Source organism: Chiloscyllium punctatum, chromosome 2 (genome assembly GCF_047496795.1).
Source record: "Chiloscyllium punctatum isolate Juve2018m chromosome 2, sChiPun1.3, whole genome shotgun sequence".
In the NCBI taxonomy this organism is placed as follows: domain Eukaryota; kingdom Metazoa; phylum Chordata; class Chondrichthyes; order Orectolobiformes; family Hemiscylliidae; genus Chiloscyllium; species Chiloscyllium punctatum.
This window is the reverse complement of record NC_092740.1, coordinates 50,934,216-50,956,452: the sequence shown is the minus strand read 5'-3', so window position 1 is coordinate 50,956,452 and position 22,237 is coordinate 50,934,216. Positions and strand designations below refer to the sequence as shown.

General features: G+C 40.1%; 1 protein-coding gene across 3 annotated transcripts in view; it reads right to left on the bottom strand.

The window, feature by feature from the left end:
• xrcc4 (X-ray repair complementing defective repair in Chinese hamster cells 4) overlaps positions 1-22,237 on the bottom strand; it is a 372,354-nt gene that overhangs the window by 114,096 nt on the left and 236,021 nt on the right. For all 3 annotated transcript variants that reach the window (XM_072582657.1, XM_072582667.1, XM_072582675.1), the window contains one exon: positions 16,135-16,270. In XM_072582657.1, the coding sequence (XP_072438758.1) occupies positions 16,135-16,270 (136 nt within the window). The remainder of the gene's footprint in view (positions 1-16,134; positions 16,271-22,237) is intronic.

Here is a 22,237-nt window from a genome sequence, read left to right as displayed (position 1 = left end):
TGCCCTGCAAATACATCACTTGCACTGTTTCTCTAATAAGTATAATATTTTGGATTTTACATCCCATTTCTTTTCCTTACTCTTTCCTAAATATTTTACAATTTGCTACATTGAACTGCATTATATGATTTCTTTACTCAACTATTGAATTCAACAATTTGCAATCTAGCCTCACTTAAATGATCTATCTTTATCTATGTTGTGAATGGGAATTGATATCACAACTGTAGAGGTCACTGGAGAGACTTGTAATATTTTGAACTATTTTGAACATTGCATTGTTTTATTATGTGGTTTGATGTCAAACTATTAGTTTGGATATCTTTACAAGCTGTTTAATAAGGCCATGTTAAGAACTGTCTTCCAGCTTAAACTTCAAATGAACACTATTTATGATACATATATATTAAATACTGATACCTATCAGCTGAGAACTAACCTAGCTTCATGTGTTCATGTCCACATGCACTCTTTGGTTGTTAACCGCGAGTCTCACTTTGGTGTTCCTTCTTGTGTGTACAAACTCAGCCCACTCTATGGCATTTATACTCAGTGATATGCAGCTCTCTGAAATCTTTACAAGGTTCCAGGGTCCTGAAGCACTCACACAACATCCATTATAGGAAGAAAATTGAGCAATATTTCATGAGAATGATTCCTCAGATAAACAGAGACATGATGAGATTGAGCAAACATGATATAAATCCAGCAGACTGATGATGAAGGGGCAGCATGGTGGCTCAGTGGTTAGCATCGCTGCCTCACAGCACCAGGGACCTGGGTTCGATTCCAGCGTCGGGGTGACTGTGTAGATTTTGGGGCAGCACGGTGGCTCAGGGGTTAGCACTGCTGCCTCACAGCACCAGAGTCCCAGGTCTGATTCTAGCCTCGGGTGACTGTCTGTGTGGAGTTTGCACCTTCTCCCCATGTCTGCGTGGATTTCCTCCCACAGCCCAAAGATGTGCAGGTCAGGTGAATTGGCCATGCTAAATTGCCCATAGCGTTAGGTGCATTAGTCCAGAGGGAAGTGGGTCTGGGCGGGTTATTCTTCGGAGGGTCCGTGTGGACTGGTTGGGTTGAAGGGCCTGTTTCCACACTGTAGAGAATCTAATCTAATCTAAAAATCATCCGACTGAGGTATTTAAAATAATAAAGTGAACTGTGAGTGCAAGTGGAGAATGACTCTCTGCCCGCTATGAAAACCCAGACCAAGTTGGAATACTTTTAGAATTTAAACTAAAACTTATTGAAAGAATTGAGATTTTAAAAAATGGCTTTGAGAATGCTCTGGATGCAGAAATCAATAAAAAAGGTTTGAAATGGAGATGGATATTTATATTTTGAGATATGGAGAACAGAAACTGAAGTTACATAGCTACCGTGGCTAATGAAAATGAGAACAGGCTTCAAGGGCCTTTTTGTAAATTCAAAATATTGATGGCAAGGTCTCCATTTGTACCCATACCTAGTTTCTCATGAATTCAGTGACCTACTGGGTATTTTAGAAGACAATTGAGAGTTAACAGTAGCACTGCAAGCCTGGAGTCACATGCAGGTCAGACCAGGTAAAGGGGAGTAGATTTCCTCCCCTGAAGGGCATTTGTTAATAAGATAGATATTTTAAATAACAACTGATGATTCTTTCATGGTCACCATTAATTTTCAATTCCAGATTTCTGATAATTCAATTCAAATTCCACAAACTGCCATGGTGGGATTTGAACCCACGTTTTCCAGGACAGTAGCCTAGGCCTCTGGATTTCTAGGCCAGTGACATTGCAACAACACCATGGTCTCCACAATTTGATTCCTCTTTTGACCTACTTTATTCCTACACCCGCACTTGGTGACATCTATTTATTGAAGGTGATCGAACACAAGCAAGACACAATTGCCAGTTGAAAATCCATCGATGCAAAATTTGAGAGTTTTTACTCAACTCTGCACTTGGATTTATCACAATTCCATTAATCATCAAGAACACATTTTACACATTCACACCGTACCCTTATCTCTCTTCTATCATCGCCGAATTCTTAACGAATGCTTTCACATTCTCAAAAGTTTATTTTTATTTTGCTGCACTCACTCTATTACATTTCAGTTTTTAATGGTTTCTATATGAATTCTGATAAACTGAGACCTCACTGAAACAAAGTCCTGAGCATCTATTACTTTTATCTTTTGTAAGGATTACAGACTCAGTCTACTGTGGTGGAATGCCCTCACTTCCCAACCCATAAGATAATGAAGCACTCTTAACTAATTTGATTTTCAGGTCTTGGTTTTCAAATTCTTTCATGGTCTTGCACCACTTTATCTGAGCAGTCGTCTCAAGACATGTTTCTGGCCAGACCGGCAGGTCATGATTCTCGATTTCGACTAGTTCATTGCTTTGCCTGCTCCACCACATTCAGGATGATCATGTGCCAAAACCACTATTTCCATTTCTATCACTTTGTTTAAAATTGGATGTGAGATGAAGATTTAGAATAAGTTATTTGGGAACTTAGATTCTAAAGTCGAGCTAAATGGGCTTTGGATTTTAGTTCTGTTAAGGTACTTAATGAGATAATAGCGGTTTATGATCTACAGAAGGAATGGCAAGAAGTCACACAAAGGTTGCAGTTCAGAAGAAAAGATCCATACTAACAAAAGGCAGAGTAGTTTTGTCAATCTTCAGGCCACCAGTGTTGGAAGAAGTCTTAAGCTGTTTCAACAATCTTTAGATGTTTTCTTTCCTTGAAATTCAGTAAGAAGTGTTACTGAGTTAGCTGGTGTCTCAAGGGGAGATGGTAGTGACAGAATCACATGTGGGCGATGGGCATATGTCAGCAAAGGAAGCGTTTTGCAATCTCACCAATTGAAGTGTAGAGAGCAGTGATACTTCACTGGGATTGAGTGTCCAGAAAGGATACTGGTGGCAAAAAGGGTTGATTTTTAAAATGTTTATCTCAAGATTGTTCCAAACCTATACATAGATTTGTTTTTTAGATTTTTTTGTGTGTGTAATGGGCATGGATGTTTGCCTGTTAAAAGCACATCAATGGCCTCTTTTGAATTTGTAGCGACAGATCATTGTGGTAACCCAATTTTGAGAATAAATGGCCTATCAAGCCAGGTTTCAGTCTGGAATCTGACTTGTCCACTATTACCATCTGCTGGGATCACAAACTTGCTGGCAGACATTCTGTGACACGAGCAGCATTATAGAAATGCAAATTGGCAGTTGCAACAATTATTTGCATTCATGAGACTTAAACTTCAGTTATCAACAGAGTGCAGGAAAGCATACGGTTAGAACATGGATAGACAGGAGAGGAGGCACTGTTCTCAGGATTCAGTGACGTGGACAGAAAAAGGTAGCAGCGGAAGCAATTGAAGTGAAGTGAGTAGAAACAAAGGCTAAGCAGGTTGAGGAAAGCACCTTGGTGACCAGCTACTTTGCAGCTTTGTGGTATGAATTTTCCCACAGTTTGGCTAATTTTGGTCCATTTGAGGAAGTTTCACGGAGGGTTTCCTTCTGTGAGCCCTGATGAACCTTTTTCATATAATTCACTACTGCTAGCATAACTAATTTGCATTCTGCCTCCAGAGCATCACTTTAATGCAATCTTGCACTTAGCAGAGATGGAAGTGGTTGCCAGTGCAAGGTCCTTCTGAGATTCATGCTTTGGGTGTCATATTTAAATCTCTGCTGTGTACCATTTCAAATGCTGCAAACCAGAAACTGCCCTTAATACATTGGTTGCAAGTCAAATTGCCATGACTAAGAGAGACAACTTAGCATCTGGCCTCACTGAATGGGGTATGGAGGTTCTGGTAGACAGGATGGTGGATTGGACAGCTTTTGTGTTAATTGGAGGGTCAGCAGAGGACAACACAACACCAAATGCTGCCAGCCTGCTCGGAAGATACTAACCAGGTCAACACAGTGTCCATGGTCTACAGGAACTCAGTGCAATGCCATAAGAGGTTTAATGATCTTCTGTGCTCTGCAAGGGTAAATGCTACCATCTTCTCTGCTATCACACACTCACTCTACCTCTACTATTGCACCCAGCTTTAACCAAGGCTCATAGTCAATGACTCTTACTAATGAATGCAGCATTTTCCATCAAATGGCTTTCAACAACCTTATTTTCCAACAAAACCTCTTCCTACTCAGTCGTTCAGGGCATCTCTCCAACTTTCCTGCACCTGCACCAACACTAATAGTTCTGCCCCTCACTTTCATCTCAAATAGTCCCTCCCACTGTTCTACTGCTGGAGCAAATGGCCCAATGTCAGGCTGAAAAAGTCACAGCAGGTGGCTGGGTGACTGCTATTCATCTACTCACTTCAAATGAGGAGAAAATTCTTATGCTCGCAGGAAACAACGGTGGTTGCTCCTGTGGAGATGCTGTGATCATTATGTTCTGAGAACTAAATAAAAGTCACTGTGCTCTGCTGCACTCCCATTACCACCAACATGTTCAAGCATTCACCTCTATAGTGCAACTCATTTCCAATTTTGTCTTATGTAGGTGCCAGTGGCATCTACACAGCCTCCTCCCACCAGAGACCAGCCCCCCACCAGTTATCAGCTCCTCATCATCTCGAGGGAAGAACAGCCAGATCCCTCAGAGGATACAGACAAGGCTGCTTTCTGAATCTTCCACCAACTCTGGGAGGTCAGCAGCAACAGATTTGAGAGGACAGCCTGACTCACTACTGCCCAATATTTTGATGCAGCTCCCCGACTGACTTACCAGTAATTTTTGGACTTTTGGATAGCTTTAGAACCAATCCACAGACTCTGATTGCAACTATTGTCAATCCCCTGAACTGAGATTGTGCAATGCCCTTGATTGACTGCGGTGTCAACCTTGATGGGACAAAAGACTACTCCACTTCAATTTTCAAACAAGGACATTTGGTCAAAGGACATGCAATATGCTTGCTGTGTAAGCTGCTAGCACATGCTAAAGCTGTAATATTGATACAGCACAGTGCTCTAAAGTAACATGTCTGCCCACTTGACAGTTCAGTGTTGGTGAGCATGACCACTGCCTGACTTCCTGCCTGTACCAAAGGACAAGGCAAGACTGAACTACTGTGAACCTCTAACTTCTGAACAAAGCAGTAACATGCTAAAAGGCAAGGCCAGGCAGAAATGCTGTGAGGACCCAAACTCTAAAAAAGCGAGCTATGAGCCCTGAAATCCTATTCGGAGGTATGAAGATGGTAGAAAATGGCCTGGCAGCAGCATTGTAATGTATGGTGAAGTGTTAAACTGTACTATAGGTTAGTGTGTGACGTATTATGATGATGTGGTGAGGCTGGTGATTTGCTGATATCAATTTCTGCGAGCATAGGTTACTTGCTCATGCAGCACACTCCGAGAGGTTAGGGAATGCTAGCCAACATGGAGGCCAGAGAAAACACTGGGCTGCAGTCATCAAGTCATTGCTCTGACTTTCAAGTTGGAGACTGGCGTATCTAGTTTCTCACCAGTACCCGGGAGAATAAGAACCTGGGTATAAAAACGGCAAAATTTGCTACTGAGATATTACTGCATGCAAATAGGGCTCTTGCCATTTACTAGTGAGATTTTCATGTAGTCATTGAAACCTCAAAGGTAGAATTGGGCTTGGAAATTTGTATTTAGATATTGAGAATGCTACTGCATTGGACACTATAATTACATCTATGGTTAGAGATTGGTGCTGGTCCAGATCAATTCTTGGGCGGCAGAGTGGTTAGCACTGCTGCCTCACAGCGCCAGGGACCTGGGTTCGATTCTCACCTCAGGCAACTGTCTGTGTGGAGTTTGCACATTTTCCCTGTGTCTGCGTGCGTTTCCTACGGGTGCTCCGGTTTCCTCCCACAGTCCAAAGATGTGCAGGTCAGGTGAATTGGCCATGCTAAATTGCCCATAGTGTTAGGCGCATTAGTCAGGGGTATATATAGGGCGGGGGAATGGGCCTGGGTGGGTTACTCTGCGGAGCGTCAGTGTGGACTTGTTGGGCCGAAGGGCCTGTTTCCATACTGTAGGGAATCTACTCTAATCCTCTGATCATTCTTGTGCCATCGATGAAAAGGAAGCTGCTTTTGATTTTAATTTTGTAGGTTTTCTCTGCAATTAATTGGTAACATTGCACTAGTATAAATTCAACATGAACATGGGATGATATGCCTAATTTCCTGGGAGTTCTGTGTTAAATGTTTTAACTAATAAGCCAAGTCATACAGTTCTGCAAATACTGGTTGAAACTGACCCAAAGATGATAGAATGGACTATGTAGATGTTGGTAAGACTGAGAGTGGACATTATTTCCTCTTGGCTAGAAAGACATACTCCAATTTGCGTGGAAGCTAAATTCAGTAAAACCACAGGAAACCTCAAACACATTTTTATCATCAAACAGTCTGTTATGTTTCTGCTGGATGACATTTGAGACAGTGATCTCAACAGTGTATCAACTGGGGCAACAAACTTCTGTTATGTTACCAGCTGATGTAATCAATGAGCTTATCCTGTGAAAAATAGAAAGCAAACTCCTTGCAGTCGGCCTGATATAAATGAATGACCTGTACGGAGGTGAAGTGGAAAGTTGATTTTCTCTGAAAATATAGAAGCCTTTAATGGATACATTAATATCTGTCTGTGTCCTAATTTTCTGCTCAAATTCATCAGAGGCAAACTTCCTAAAAGAAGTCTGAGGAAATGCTGTTTGTTTCCTTGTGGTGGAACCTTGAAACTACACTTTCAGATTATAACAAAAGGTGTCTGTGGGTGCGCCACATTGTATTACAAACACAGCGCAAAGGAACTTTGCAAGTCCCGTTGCCTCTTGAGCCACTAGCTTAATCTCCTTCAGCATTTCATCAAAACAAAGGGGAATTTGTTTCCACTCTGGATCAGTTGTTTCTGAGGTGGCTGGTAAGGTGGTGAGGCATGAGAGCTAGTGGTGCTTGAAGATTTGGGCAGAGGGGTTGTTTGGAGATTGGAGCATTCCCTCCCATCCACTCATTCCAACTTTGCCTCTGCAATGCCCAGTGAAGTCTATCAATATGTTTGGTGGTTGCCTAAACGAGTCTTCTCTATTTTGATCAATCACAAACTAGGATTTCCCAGGAGTTGGCAGTTAAGTTTCACTTCTTCAGGTTGCTTGGAAGACATTCATAAAGTATTTCCATTGTCTTCCTGCAGGATTCCTGCTCTGTCTAAATTTCAAGTAGAACAGTTGGTTCAGAGTGTCATTCAGGCATACGATTAATAAATCCACTCTAGATGAGCTGGTGTCCAGCTCTTCCAAACTTCCTGAAGCAAAACACCTCATCCTCCTCAATGATTAAGATCACTGTGGATCATTATTCTAATTCTGTATGCCTCCTTTCAATTATGATGAAAACCACCAAAACCTCAAATGTGTCAGCGTAGTTTTTTTTAGCAGATTGAGGAAAAATATTTGCAGACCAGGATATTAATCTAAGAAGTTCAGGGTTTACTGGTCAGCAGTAATCCCAGTGTTCATGAATGCTTCAAAGACTTGGTCAACCAACTGCAGGCACCTCCGAATGATCATGAGGAGTACCTTCACAAAACCATAGGTCATAGGAGTAGAACAAGGCCATTCCGTCCAACGAGTCGACTCTGTCATTCAATGAGATCATGGCTGATCTGATAATCGCCGTTGAGAGTGTGGTGCTGGAAAAGCACAGGAGTTCAGGCAGCATCTGAGGAGAAGGAATCAACTTTTTGGGCATAAGCCCTTCATCACGAATGAGGCCGATGAAGGGCTGATGCCCAAAACATTGATTCTCCTGCTCCTCGGATGCTGCCTGACCTTCTGTGCTTTTCCAGCACCATACTCTCAACTCTGATCTCCAGCATCTGCAGTCCTGATCTGATAATTTTCAACTCCAGTTTCCTGCCTTATCCTCATAAGGTTAATGGTTAGAAATCCACCTTTCAGCCCTGAATATATTTCGACCCAGGCTCAATAGCCCTCTGCGGTAAAAGAAAATAAAACCTTCAGAGAAAATAAAACCTCAATTCTGTAATAAACTGGTGACTCTTTATTCTGAGATTATACTCTCTGATTCTAGACTCCCCCACAAGGGGTAACAACCTTTCCTCATCTAAGCTGTCAATTCAAATAACAATTTTGTATGTTTCAATAAAGTCTCCTCTCATTCTCCTAAATTTCAATTAGTATCGGCCCACCTTGCACAACCTGTCCTCATAGGAAATTCCATCCATATCAAAGATGAACCTTGTGAATATTCCCAGGAGGGGCCTGCCTCCGGTGCAAATGTATCTCCCTGATCTGACCTGTGCCATGTATAAGTTTAGCAAAACCTCACTACTTATACATCCCATACCCTTTAAAATAAAATGTCAACATTCTATTTCTCTTCCCTATTACCCAATGAACTTGGAGGCTAGCTTTTAGTGATTCTTGCATTGATAGCCCCAAATCCCTGTGCTGCAGCTTTCTGCAGTCTTTCCTCATTAAAAAAAACAGATAATCTATTCTTTGGCCAAAGGGCATATCCTCTTATTTTCTCACATTATATTCCATTTGCCAAGTTTTTGTGCACTCACTTAATCTGTCTATATCAGGCCATAGACTCCTTGTGTTATTCTCATGTGCCTTATTTTTGCAAACTTGGTGACAGTACATTCACCTTCCTATCCATGTCAATAACAGTTATGGTAAATAATTGGGGGCCCAGCACTGATGCTGTGGCCATCCACTCAATAAAGGTTGTGATCATTAAAATGATCCCTTTATCTCAAGTCTGTTTTCTATTAGTTAATCAATCTTCCAATCATGCCATCATTCTATCCCCAACACCATGGGCTCTTACCTTATTGTGTAATATCTTATCGAATCTACTGGTTTCCCTTTGTCTATCCTGCTTATTATCTCCTCAAAGAACTGAAACAAATTTGTTAGCTCTGACTTCCCCCTTGTGAAGCTATATCAGTTGTGCTTGATTTATATGATGTGGAGATGCTGGTGTTAGACTGGGTTGGACAAAATCAAAGATCACATGACACGGGGCTATAGTCCAAAAGGTTTGTTTGAAACAGCTTGAGGAAGAGACCGGGAGCTGCGAAAGCTTGCTGTTTCAAATAAACCTGTCAGATCTGGTGTCATGTGATTTATATAATGCATTTCCAAGTGCTGTGCTCTTTTGATGGATTCCAACATTTTTCCAATGATTGAAATTAAGCTTAAAATAGCTTATAGTGTTGTCTTTTCTATTTCCTTTTTTGAATAAGTATTACATGGCAGTTTTATAATCCTCTGGGACTTTTCCAGAATCTAAGGATTTTTGGAAAATTACCACTGGTGCATCATTTCTGCAGCTAATTCCTTTAAAATCATACAATGCAATTCATTAGGTCGAGGGAATGTATTGGACTTCAGATCAATTAGTTTCCCTAGTACTTTAGTCTAATAATAGGTGTGTTTATTTGCTCACCTGTTAGCTCCTTGTTTATTTAATATTTTTATAATGCTACGAGATTCTCTACAGTGAAGGTAAATACCATGTATTTGTTCAAATCCTCCGCCATTTCCTGGCTCCCTATTATTACTTCCCTAGTTCATGTTCATGGTTGCATCTCTCTTGCTTTTTACATATTTAATTAAGCTCTTACTGTCTGGTTTTATGTTACTTGTTAGTTTACCTCATTTTATTTTCTCTCTCTTTATTAGTTTTTAATTATCTTTTGTCACCAATCTTGCCTAATCTTTTGACTTATCACCAATCGTTGCCACATTATATAATCCTTTTCTTTCCAATACTGTCCTTCCCTAGTTAATAACGGTTGGTTTATCCTCTTCCTGAGGATCCTTCTTCCCCACGAGGATATATCTTTGCTATGAGTTATGAAGTATTTTTTCAAGCATCCACCATTGTTCATCAACTTTGTTTTCTGCTATCTACTCCAGCCAACTGGACCCCTCATTTCCATGTAATCACGCTTGCTCAAGTTTGGCACAGTTGTGTCTAAGGAGAAAGTGAGGAAGGGCTCATGCCCGAAACGTCGATTTACCTGCTCCTTGGATGCTGCCTGACTTGCTGCGCTTTTCCAGCAACACATTTTCAGCACAGTTGTGTCTAATCCAAGGTTTTTCTCTCAGATGGAATACTAAATTCTGCTGCAGTCATGAGTCTTCCAAATCCAGTGGCAAGAAAGTTGGTTCAATAGAAGGATCCTCTCCGAAAACAACATTGAGATGCTAATCACTCAACTGTTAGCACCTTCAGTAGATACTCTGTAAATTAGCCAAAGGCTGACATGAAAGGTGTGTGGCACTGCATTTAATTCTATGTAGAAATGCTAGATTTAGGCATTCAGATTAAGTTCCCATCATTCTGAAACATTTTCAACATTTTGTGTGACATGAGGTTTTTGACATGCTATTTTTGGAGCCCAATTCCTTTAAATTGGATAAATCAAATTAAATTGCTTTGTTGTAATTTTGTATCACGCTGCATTACATCAAAGCACAAACTGAAAACAAATTGTGTTTACATAGCACACTTCACTATCTCAAGACATTCTAAAGTGCTTCAGAACTAATGAATTATTCTTGTAATTTGTTCACATACTGTATAAGGAATGCCACAGTCAATTTATGCTTGGTCTCAAAACATCAGCAAGATAAATAAATTAAACTGGAATTGTGGTTTTCGGATAAATATTGACCAGAATGCCTCTGATTTTCTTCAAATTGTGCTGTGAAATCTTTTCAATTTACTTATGAAAGCAGATAGGAATTCAGCTCATCACTTCATCTGAAAGATGGGATCTCTGATAGTCGTGCAGTACTGAGTGCAGCATTGTGTGCCCAAGTACTTGAGTGAAGCTTTAATCAACTGCCTTTTGAGTTATAAGTAAGCAGGCACCTGCAGGGATATGATCCATTTGTCTTTTTTAATTGTCTCCTTTCATTCAAGAGAGTTTTCTTTTGAGATTTTGCACTTAGTTAATGTACCAACAGAAGTACTGAAGAAGAGCTCAACTTGACAGGCAGATTTCTGTTCCGAGATATTGTCAATTTTCTGGGTCAGAGTCATTTAAATTGTTTTGCAAATAATGGCTGTAGAAGATCCAACGCAGGTAACATGCCTGGCGATCATTGTGCTATCCATAAGTTAAGTACAGTGCAAACATTTTCACAAAGATGCCTTAGCACCTGTGATAATAATACTGGAAGATCTCCCTTCACTACATGTTGTAACATTGGATTTCGGGGCAGAGAAGCATCCGTTGCAGCCTCCTTCTCCATTGCTCCTAAGTTCCTTTTGCACTACTTAAATCTCATTGGTTAAATATGCAAATTATGGGTCTTTTCATTCCCCAAAGTATCACATATGAGGATGCCAAGGCTAATTACTAATTTAAAAATCCAATTACAGTGCAAAATAATTTCAGTCTGAAGACAACAGGAAAATTGTGTACGTCAAAGGATACCCAGCCTCAGCAAGATCTGGCTCATTTTGCTCAGTTGGCTAAAATAAAATGTATGCGATTGAGACATTCCATTATTATTGCGCAGAAAGTTATTGAGAAGCATTTAGCTACCTGGACGAGACACATATTTGACTCAATTGAGTTCAAAATGGTGGACACGCAATACTTATATTTGTGATAACATTTGATGACACTGAAAAGATCAATTTATTTGGAGGTAAGACGTGATAATGCACAAGAGTTGGCACTGCACTGCAGGTCTTGTTGAGCAGAGGAAAGGCAGCAGCAAGTCAGCCTATGTTCTTGAAAGTAACTTATTAATTCTTACTGACAGCTATAATTATCATCCAAAGTCAGAGATTCAAAGATCTGTTCATTTAAAAAACTTAAGAAAGGATCTGCAATGCCAAAATTGATTAAATGTTGAACAAAATTAAGGAAAGCAGAACAAACCTGAAATGAAGTGAAATTTACATTGGCACTGCTTCTATAAAGTCTGTTCCAACTAAAGTTAACTCCAGTACAAAATGTTCCTCTCAGTACAATCACTTTGCAAATGTTTGCTGATTCATAACAAGATACTTGTGTGCAAACCAATTGTGGATCTATAGTCCAAATTGCAACATAACGTTATACACCAAAGTTTTGTATTCTGCAATGTTTTGTTAATGTGGAAATTGCCAGTCAAACAATTTATGCCAAATACTGTTGTAATCTTTGCACCTTCATTTCCTATTTGTGTATATTCCACTTTAGTTATTGTTTTGTTTTTTTCCTCAGCAAGGCAGCAATTCTGAGAATGTACCACTTTCCCATCTATTATCTCAAATTTACCTGAAGCATTCTTGAAGAATAAGTGTATTGGATAACCAATTCTTAATTTGAAGTTGCTGACTTAAAATGATTAATTGTTATGAATTAAAATCATGCAAGTTGTTATTCACAACAATGAGTTTAAATATCACGAACTTACAGTTAGAAGTGATGCCCAATGATTTATTAGTTAAAATGTGGTTGGAGTAAACTAAACTAATCATTGTTTCAATTGCATGAAAAACGAAATCTTGTATTCATACAGCACTCTGTGCATAGATAAATACATCGATGGGAAAAAGAGAAAGACCAAAGGATAACAAACATCAAGCTCCTTCATGGGATCATGAAGACAGACTGTGAAGTAGCACTGAATTTTTTGGAGAAAATTCTGAAGTTTAAGATATAGTGATTGAAAAACAGCCAGTGAACAGAAGTGTGGCAAAAATGTATGATGCTCAAGAACAGGGATATATGGCAGAATGTGATAGGAGGGCATTTGAAGATGAGACCACTGTCCTTGAAGGTGATTTGTTGATACTGTGAAAGTAGCATCACATTACAAAGATAGCATCAATGGGTGGGTGGTAAATTTTTAACAGATGAAAGGGAGAACTAGGCAAGGAGAGTAGTTGAGAAATCAATCCTTGCTGACTTTTTCTTGCATATGTTAAAGGGTTATGAGCTATAAGGCCAGGTTTAGTGCTTCTCTATAATTATTTGTAAGAAGGCGGTGCTCAGTTTCTTGAATCACTGCAGATCTTGTGTTTTAGAAACCCCCTTAGAGCTGCTATAGAAGGGATATTTCTGTTTTCTTTTACACAGCAACAGTAGAGGAATGCTAATGTAGTTTGAAGCAAGAATAGAAAGGGGCTTAGAGGTAAACATGCAGGTACTGATGTTCCCATGGGTATGTGATCCGTGTTCATGTAGGGAGTATAGGTTTTGAGCTTGAAAGTTGTCTTGCTGAATTGCTACAGTACATATTATTGATGGCATGCCCTGCTGCCATTTTGTGCCTGTAGTGGAGGGTATGAATGCTTAACTGGTAAACTGCGCTGATCAAGGAAGCAGCTTTATCGTGAATGGTGGCAAATTTCTCAGAGTTTGATTGATTTTACACTTATCTAGGCCAATAGGAAATATCCATCACACTCCTGACTTGTGCATTGTACATGATTAACAGGCTTTGGTGAGTACGGAAGTAGATAATCAGCACAGAATTCCTAACTCTGACTTGCTCTTGTAATTACAGCATTTATAAAATTGGTTCAGTTAAATTTATGATCATTGGTAACCACCAGGGTGTTGATAGTGTGAAATTCAGGAATGGAAATGAATATGAAGAGGTGGTGGTTAGATTCTCTTTGGTGGAGATGGTCATTACTTAGCACTCTGTGGTACAAATATAATTTTCCACTTATCAATCCAAGCCTGAATGTTGTCCAGGTAGTAAACTAATTTATGCGCGAACTGGTTTGGAGCTGAGTGGCCCTGGCAAAAATGTGAAGAACCATACTATTCTATATTTGTTCCACCTTGCTACTATACTATAATGGAACCCCGGAGATTAACTTGTACACAAACAACCATTTTTGTCATTTCCCTTGAATTTCAATTAATTTTCCCAAAAGTGCCCATGTATATTTGAGTAATAGCTGATCTCATGTAAAAGTCGACCCCCCTATTTTTGGCCAAATAATTTGGAATTTTCCAGCTATCTAGTGTTAAAGTCGATCCTAGTTCTTCAGATAACAGATCAACTTTTATGAGTCAGTGTGTCGGCTGTTACCTCCCGCTCCAGCTTTCCCGTCTGCCAGTTGTTACGCTCCGTTCCCAGTTTTCCAGTCCACTGGCTGTTGTGCTCCGCTCTGGGTTTTCAGGAATTACCATAATTTGGTTTTATTTTCTTTATTCGGTCAGAGATCAATTGGGGTTCTGCTAATGATACAATATGAATTTTGACGGGCATGAATTTCAGCCCCTCAAAAATAGTATCCACCTAATAGTCAACCCCATAAATTTAACCTTAAAAAAAGTTTTAAAAATTTGACTATTACTCGAATATATACGGTATTTCAGAAGTTTGGGAGAATCCCAAAAAACATTGATAGGTTGTCAGAGATTGTTAATTCCTGCACTAAAATGAAGTACAGGTCACTTTACTCAAAATTAAACTTTGTAACTACTAATTCCTCTCGAAGTAAAATTTAAGAAATCGCTGAGTAATTCGACTTGGAGTTATTTCAGTTCAGGGTGTTTCTTATTCATGATCTGCTTCTTTGAAAATGGATGATGATATTGCTGCAGTTATCCTTGCTATACCAATGTCATTGTAACACCTTCCCTATCTAAACTGAGGGTCTATTGAAGTCAATGTTTGTTGTAGTACAAACATTTAGAATGAGGCAATTTACCACCAACATTTTTATTTTTTTAAAAAATGAAACAATATTGTCAGTCTTTAATAACGTAACCAAAAGCAGAAGTATTCTTCCTTTACCGAAATGGCTAGTGGGTTTAGTCACATATAAGAAGAGAGGTGTCAATGTAAAATCACTGGAGTAGTCATCAAGACACTCAGGCTAATGCTTGGAGGACATGGCTGCTATCCCGCAATAGCAGATGGTAAAATTTTAATTCAATTTTAAAAATCTGCAAGTTAAAATTAGTCTAATGTTAACAATGCAACTACTGTCAATTGCTGTGAAAACACAGTTGGCCATTAGGGCAGAAAATTTATTATTCTTACCTGGTCTGACCTACATGTGACTCTAGACCTAAAACAATGGGGTTGACATGTAACTGCCTGTTATGGCCACAGCCATTGATGACCTTAGCAAGCTACTCAGTTCAAGGAGCAATTGGGGATGGGCAATAAATATGACCCAGCAGCTAATAGCCACACTCCAGGAACAAACAATTTAACAAAGAACACAGTCCCTCACCTGCATGCTGAACTCTAATCATACTCTTTAGGGATGACCAACCTAAGTATGATGAGATATTAAAACACACAAGAGTTTTGTTGTTCTTAATATATTTTGCCTTTCTTTTTCTACAACAGGATTACATTTAACCTGAATAATGTTTAATTTTGAAATTTTATGCAAAGTGGAATATGAGTTGTCTTAAGCAAAAGAAAACTGCAGGAGCATTACAAAATCCAGGTACAACAATGTCAAAAACGTCTTTGTTAGGTCCATACCCAACTCTAAATAGATCCAGAACAGAACTCGAAACCAGTGGCTATCGGAGAAACTCTGAAGGAACATAATTACTTTACAGAAAACTGCTAATTAATTTAAGCCACATACTAATTTGAATAACCATGATGTGAAGGCACTGTGTTGGACTGGAGTGGACGAAGTCAGAATCACAGTACACCAGGTTATAGTCCAACCCGTTTATTTGAAATCACAAGCTTTAAGAGAGCTGCTCCTTCATCGGGTGAAGTTCACCTGATGGAGCAGAAGCACTCCAAAAGCTTGTGATTTCAAATAAACTTGTTGAACTATAACCTGGTGTCGTGTAACTTTTAATTTGAATAAGTTATTAATAAGAATTTGAATAAGTTACTGCTGTACAAGATTAATCCACATAACCAATTAACTCACTTGTAGTTCTAACTCATCCATGTAGCTAGTTTACAAACCAAAACGCCTGCATAATATTTCATCCACGATTGACACCATGAGATGCTAACATAGAAAGATAATATATTTGCATGACACCATCGTACACTTCTTTTAATGAAGGTATTAAAGAATTTCAAGTTTATAACTTCATCTCATTCAGTTCACATATAAAAATTACTTCATCACTTAGAAAACTCTTACCTCTTTTCTTGAGAACCTTGTGGGATTTCTTCCACTTTATTCTTCTGCTGCGGAAATCGATGCCTTCGCTTTCGACTTGGTGCTACATCAACCACATCGCTCAGAGAGCTGCATATGGGATCACTTTGTTGTGGAACTGAGAAAATAGGACACAATTGTAATAAATATATTTTTATCCTGGTCTGAACTACCGATTTCAAATCTAGAACACCAAAAAAACATATATTTCATAATAAAAACAGGAAATGATGCAAATATTTAGCAGGTCTGGCAGCATCGGTGGACAGAGAAGCAAGGTAGTTATGAATTAAAAGCATATATTGTCAGGCTGAAACACAGTAAGGAGCAAGCCCAGTGGCATATTTTTTGATATTATCAACCTGGAAAGAGCTCAAATTTAATTTAAAATATGTCATTTTTTAATATTCCCATTATTCAATCGAAGCTTGCCATAAACTGATGAATAGCTAATAACTGATGTAAAACATAAGAATATACTCACAAAGTATGCAATTCTACCTTGGTCTTCAATTTAAACCTTCTTTCAGAACCTGGACTAAGCTTTGGTGATTGCTCATTCATTATATTTTAATCTGTTTTGAAAGCTTGCACTGTGTTCTGTGGCAATTCCATACATTACCAAAATAGGGGAAAAGTTTAAGATTAACTACATGTCACAAAAACTACAAAATAATATGTCAAAATATTTGCTACACCGAAAGTTCCAGAATTATCCTCTGTGGAAACTGATATTCCTTCATTGATAAAGAGAAGAAAACAACAGTTATTGAATTTGATGTGCATGCATGAAGAGTTATTTATTTTTGACCAGGAGTCAATCAGAGAGCAGTGAAAGTGAAATGACCTCTGAGATGCACAATTTTGTGTTGATTTAAGAATATGTAGTTTCCCATTTTATGGAAAGCTTAGCTGGTTTTAACATACCTTAAGTCAAAAGTTAACTTTCATGCAAGTTTCCCACTTTAACTTTTCTTTAAAAAAGCTATGAAAGTAATATTACTCTAAAAGAAACAAAAAATTACTGCTGTGATACTGTTTAACAATGACTTGAAATAACTCATGATAAGCTAACACAAAGTGAGGTAATAGAACAATGTCACTTACAACTGGATTTGGGAGGATTGCAGAGCTTTGATCTGATTCATTAGTTGTGAGATCTCTCAGCACTATCACATGTATTTTGGTTAAGTAATGGCAATATCAGTGGACTAGTAATTAAAAGCCTGGTGTAATGTTCTGTGGAAAGGAGTTTGAATCCCACCAAGGCAGTTGAATTCAGTAAAAATCTGGAAACAAAGGTTAGCCTAATGGTGACTATGAAGGCATGATTTATTGCTGTAAAATCCCAAATGGTCCTGTCGGGAAGGAAATCTGCCATCCTTATCTGGTGTGACCTGTATGTGACTTCAGACCCACAGCAATGTGGTTGACTCTTAACTGCCCTCTAAAATGACCTAAAATGCCACCTATGTCATAGCACAGAATTGCTACAGAACAGAGGCAAGCCATTCAGCCCACTGTGCCTACACCGACCCTCCAAACAGCATCCCACCCAGACCCATCTCCCCCCACCTCATCCCCACAATCCCTGCATTTCCCATGGCTAATCCACTTACCCTGCACATCTCTGGTCATTATAGGCAATTTAGATTGGCCAATACACTCAACCTGCACAACTTTAGACTCTGAGAGGAAACCAGAGCACGCAGAGGAAACCCACACAGACACAGGGAGAATGTGCAAATTCCACACACAGTCACTCAAGGTGGAATCGAACTAGGTTCCTGGAGCTGTAAGGCAGCAGTGCTAACCAGTGAGCTACTGTGCAGTTCCTTTCAAGAGTAATTAAACAGAGGCAATAAATTGCCAGTGGTACCACGTTCAATGAATGAATAGATGAAAATGCTGCTCCTGCTGTTCAGAATGTGAGTTTTTAAAATTGTTCATGGGGCATGGGTGTTACTGGTAATGCCAGCATTAAATGCCCATCCAAATGGTGATAGAGAAGCTGATGCTAAGATGCTTTGTTGAAATATTGCAGTCTGTGGGGGTTAAGTACACCCATAGTGCTGTTAAGAAAGAGGTTCTGGAAATTGACCCAGTTATAATGAAGGAATGGAAATGTATTTCCAAGGACCTCCTGCCTTTGTCCTGGTAGGTGGGAGATGTCATGGATTTGGGAGCTACTGTTGAGGGAACCTTGGTGTTTTATTGCGATACACTTTGTTGATGATACACACTGCTACAACTGTGAATTGGTGGTAATGGGAATGAATGTTATAGGTGATGGACAGGATGTCAATCAAATAGGCTACTTTGTCCTGGATGGTGTCAAGTGTCTTTGGTGTTATTGGAACTAAACTCTTTCAGTCAAGTGGACTGTACTCGATTACACTCCTGACTTGTGCCTTTGAACAGATTTCAGAGAGACAGGAGGTGACTTTCTTGCTGCAGAATTCCTAGCTTCTGACATGTTCTTGTAGTCACATCTCTTAAATGGCTTCTCGCAGAGCGTTTTAGGGAACATCTCCGGGACACCCGCGCCAATCAACCCACCCCCCGTGGCCCAACATTTCAACACCCCCTCCCACTCTACCAAAGACATGCAGGTCCTGGGCCTCCTCCACTGCCGTTCCCTCACCACCCCACGCCTGGAGGAAGAACGCCTCATCTTCCGCCTCGGAACACTTCAACCCCAGGGCATCAATGTAGACTTCACCAGTTTCCTCATTTCCCCTCCCCCGACCTTACCCCAATTTCTAACTTCCAGCTCAGCACCATCCTCATGACCTGTCCTACCTGCCAATCTCCTTTCCCATTTATCTGCTCCACTCTCCCCTCTGACCCATCACCTTCATCCCCACCTCCATCCACCCATTGTACTCTTTGCTACCTTCTCCCCAGCACCCCCACCCCCCGGCCATTTCTCTCTCCACCCTGGAGGCTCCCTGCCTCCATTCCTAATGAAAGGATTTTGCCTGAAACATCGATTTTCCTGCTCCACAGATGCTGCCTGAGCTGCTGTGCTTTTCCAGCACCACTCTAATCTAGACTCTGGTCTCCAGCATCTGCAGTCCTCACTTTTGCCTTTTAAACGGCTGGTCCAGTTCAGTTTCTGGTCAATAGTAATTCTCAGGATGTTGTTAGGTGATATCAGTGATGGTAATGCCATTTAATGTCAAAGCGTGACATTTGATTCTGACTTGTTGGAGATGGGTACTGCCTAGCACATTGTGTGGCATGACTGTTCCTTGCCATTTATCTGCCCAAGCTTGGGTGTTGTCCAGGTCTTGCTGTTTAAAGATATGGACTGCTTTAGTACCTGAGGAGGTGTAAATGGCTCTGAACATGTGCAATCAACAGCAAACATTTGGATGGGTATATGAATAGGAAGGGTTTGGAGGGATATGGGCCGGGTGCTGGCAGGTGGGACTAAATTAGGTTGGGATATCTGGTCGGCATGGACGGGTTGGACCAAAGGGTCTGTTTCCATGCTGTATATCTCTATGACTCTATGAATGAGTAGGATTGCAGAAAGCTACAGGACTGAGTGATTTGGGAGCCCCTGTGTGTAAGTCACAAAAAGCTACCATCCAAGTTAAGCAGGTGATAGACAGAGAAAATGTAACATTGACCTTTATTTTAAGGAAAATGGAGTCTAAAAATAAGTGTTAAAACTAGCCAAGACACAAGTCAGACCACGCCTAGAATACCAGTAAAAGGTTTGAGCCTTTCATGATCTAAAGATAAACTGGCATTGCAGGCAGTTTAGAGAGGTGGGCAGTTTAGTGGGCGGCACAGTGGCACAGTGGTTAGCACTGCTGCCTCACAGCGCCAGAGACCCGGGTTCAATGCCTGCCTCAGGCGACTGACTATGTGGAGTTTGCACATTCTCCCCGTGACTGCGTGGGTTTTCTCCAGGTGCTCCGGTTTCCTCCTACAGTCCAAAAATGTGCAGGTTAGGTGAATTGGAAACGCTAAATTGTAGTGTCAGGTATAGGGGAATGGGTCTGGGTGGGTGCGCTTCGGTGGGTCGGTGTGGACTTGTTGGGCCGAAGGGCCTGTTTCCACACTGTAAGTAATCTAATCTAATCTAATCTAATGTTCTAGAAGGTTGATTGAGAGGTTGAGTATGTGTGACTTGTACTGAATTGAGTTTCGAAAAATGTGAGGACATGTTATCGCATCATATAAGGTTTTTATCAGGGCTTGACAGATGAGATGCGAAAAAGTTGTTTCCACTTGTGGGAAGTCTGGAAACAGATGGTGATAGAGTTAGGGGTGACTACTGAAGACAGAAATGGAGGAGGACATCTTTTCTTGTAGAGCTGGTGAATTTGTCATGCACTTTACATCAGAGGGCTGTTTAGGATGGGTCATTAAAGGATATTCAAGGTTGAGATACAAACTTCTAAACAATAACGGAATCAAGTATTGGGATGAGCAAAAAGGTCTACTTGAAGTCACACTCAGCCAATCATGCTTTGATAGGAAAGACAATCAGTTGTACCTCACCTCTGGAATTTAATTGCTTTGACCATGTTTAAACCAAGGCTGTAATTAAGTCAGGAGCTGACCTGGCCCTGATGAGTCGTGACCAAGTTATTGGTAAGCAAAAGCCACTTGACAGCACAGTTGATGTCCCCTTCTATTACTTTACTGATGATCAAGAGTAAACTGATGGTCGTTTGGATTTAACCTACTTGTTTTCTGATTCCAATGGGGTAAAGGCCTCTCAATGTTAGTTACCTTAAGCATACATCAGATTTGACCTGTACTGCGGTGGAGAAATGCAAAACTTCTTTCAATCCATGGTGTAGAACCAGTAACATGCAACCAATCTAAACAAAGAGGAAATTCTTCTTCATTGCTAAAATGAAGAAGCATTTTATTGCATCAAGATAAGATAGACAGAAGCTATTCTGTACAGAAAACAGAAACTCGGAAGTCCAACAGTTTATTTTGTTGGAATATTTGCAAAGAATGTGCAAACCTAACTAAAACACGTTGGCTGCATATTTTAATCAATATTTAATTGTTCTGATCACTTAAACTGCAGATGAGGAGAAATTTAAAATTTAGTAATGGTCGTTGTGAGCCAGCATCCTGAGTGAAGTTTAAATGTCTTTCTTGCTGATGGGATACATTTTATTTGGCTCAGTGCCTATGTAGCATCTTTCAAAATATTATGGAACCTCTTACACTGTCTCTTTTTGATGAGTCTGTCTGGGGAGAGTTTGCATCCCATCTGTCACAATTTTTATCTTATTTTCATAGTCGGGTCTCAGCATTCCCGGCCCCTTTAGTGCACTAAAAAGCACTAACTTTCTCTATTGATTTTGAAAAGTTACTTCAATAAATTTATACTCCACTTTTTATGTTGTATTTATACTATAAGACATAGGAGCAGAAGTATATCATTCAGTCCATTAAATCTGCTCCACTACTCAATATGATCGTGGCTGATCAGATAACCTTCAACACAGTACGGTGGCTAAATGGTGAACAGTGCAGCCTCACAGCGCCAGGGACCCGGGTTCAATTCCAGCCTGTGAAGTCTGCACATTCTCACCGTGTCTGCATGGGTTTTCTCTGGGTGCTCCGGTTTCCTCCCACAGTCCAAAGATGTGCAGGTTTGGTGAATTGGCCATGCTAAATTGCCCATAGTGTTAGTTGCATTAGTCAGAGGGAAATGGGTCTGGGTAGGTTACTCTTTGTAGGGTCGGTTTGGACTTGTTGGGCCGAAGGGCCTGTTTCCACACTGTAGGAAATCTAATCTAATCAAACTCCACTTTCTTGCTTTTTCCCCCATAACCCGAGATTTACTTACTGATTGAAAATCTGCCTACTTAATCTTACATATACTTAATGACTCAATCTCTACAGCCCAACACAATAATGAATTCCACAGATTCAACACCCTTTGAGATAAGAAACTCCTTCTCATCCCTGTCTTAAATGAGCAATCACTTCCTCTGACATGTCCACTGAATTGGTCCCAGTCTAATTGACATTCTTCAGACTCATTGAATGCCAGTTTATCTTTCCTTATATACCCGACACAAAAATTCAGTTTTCTACC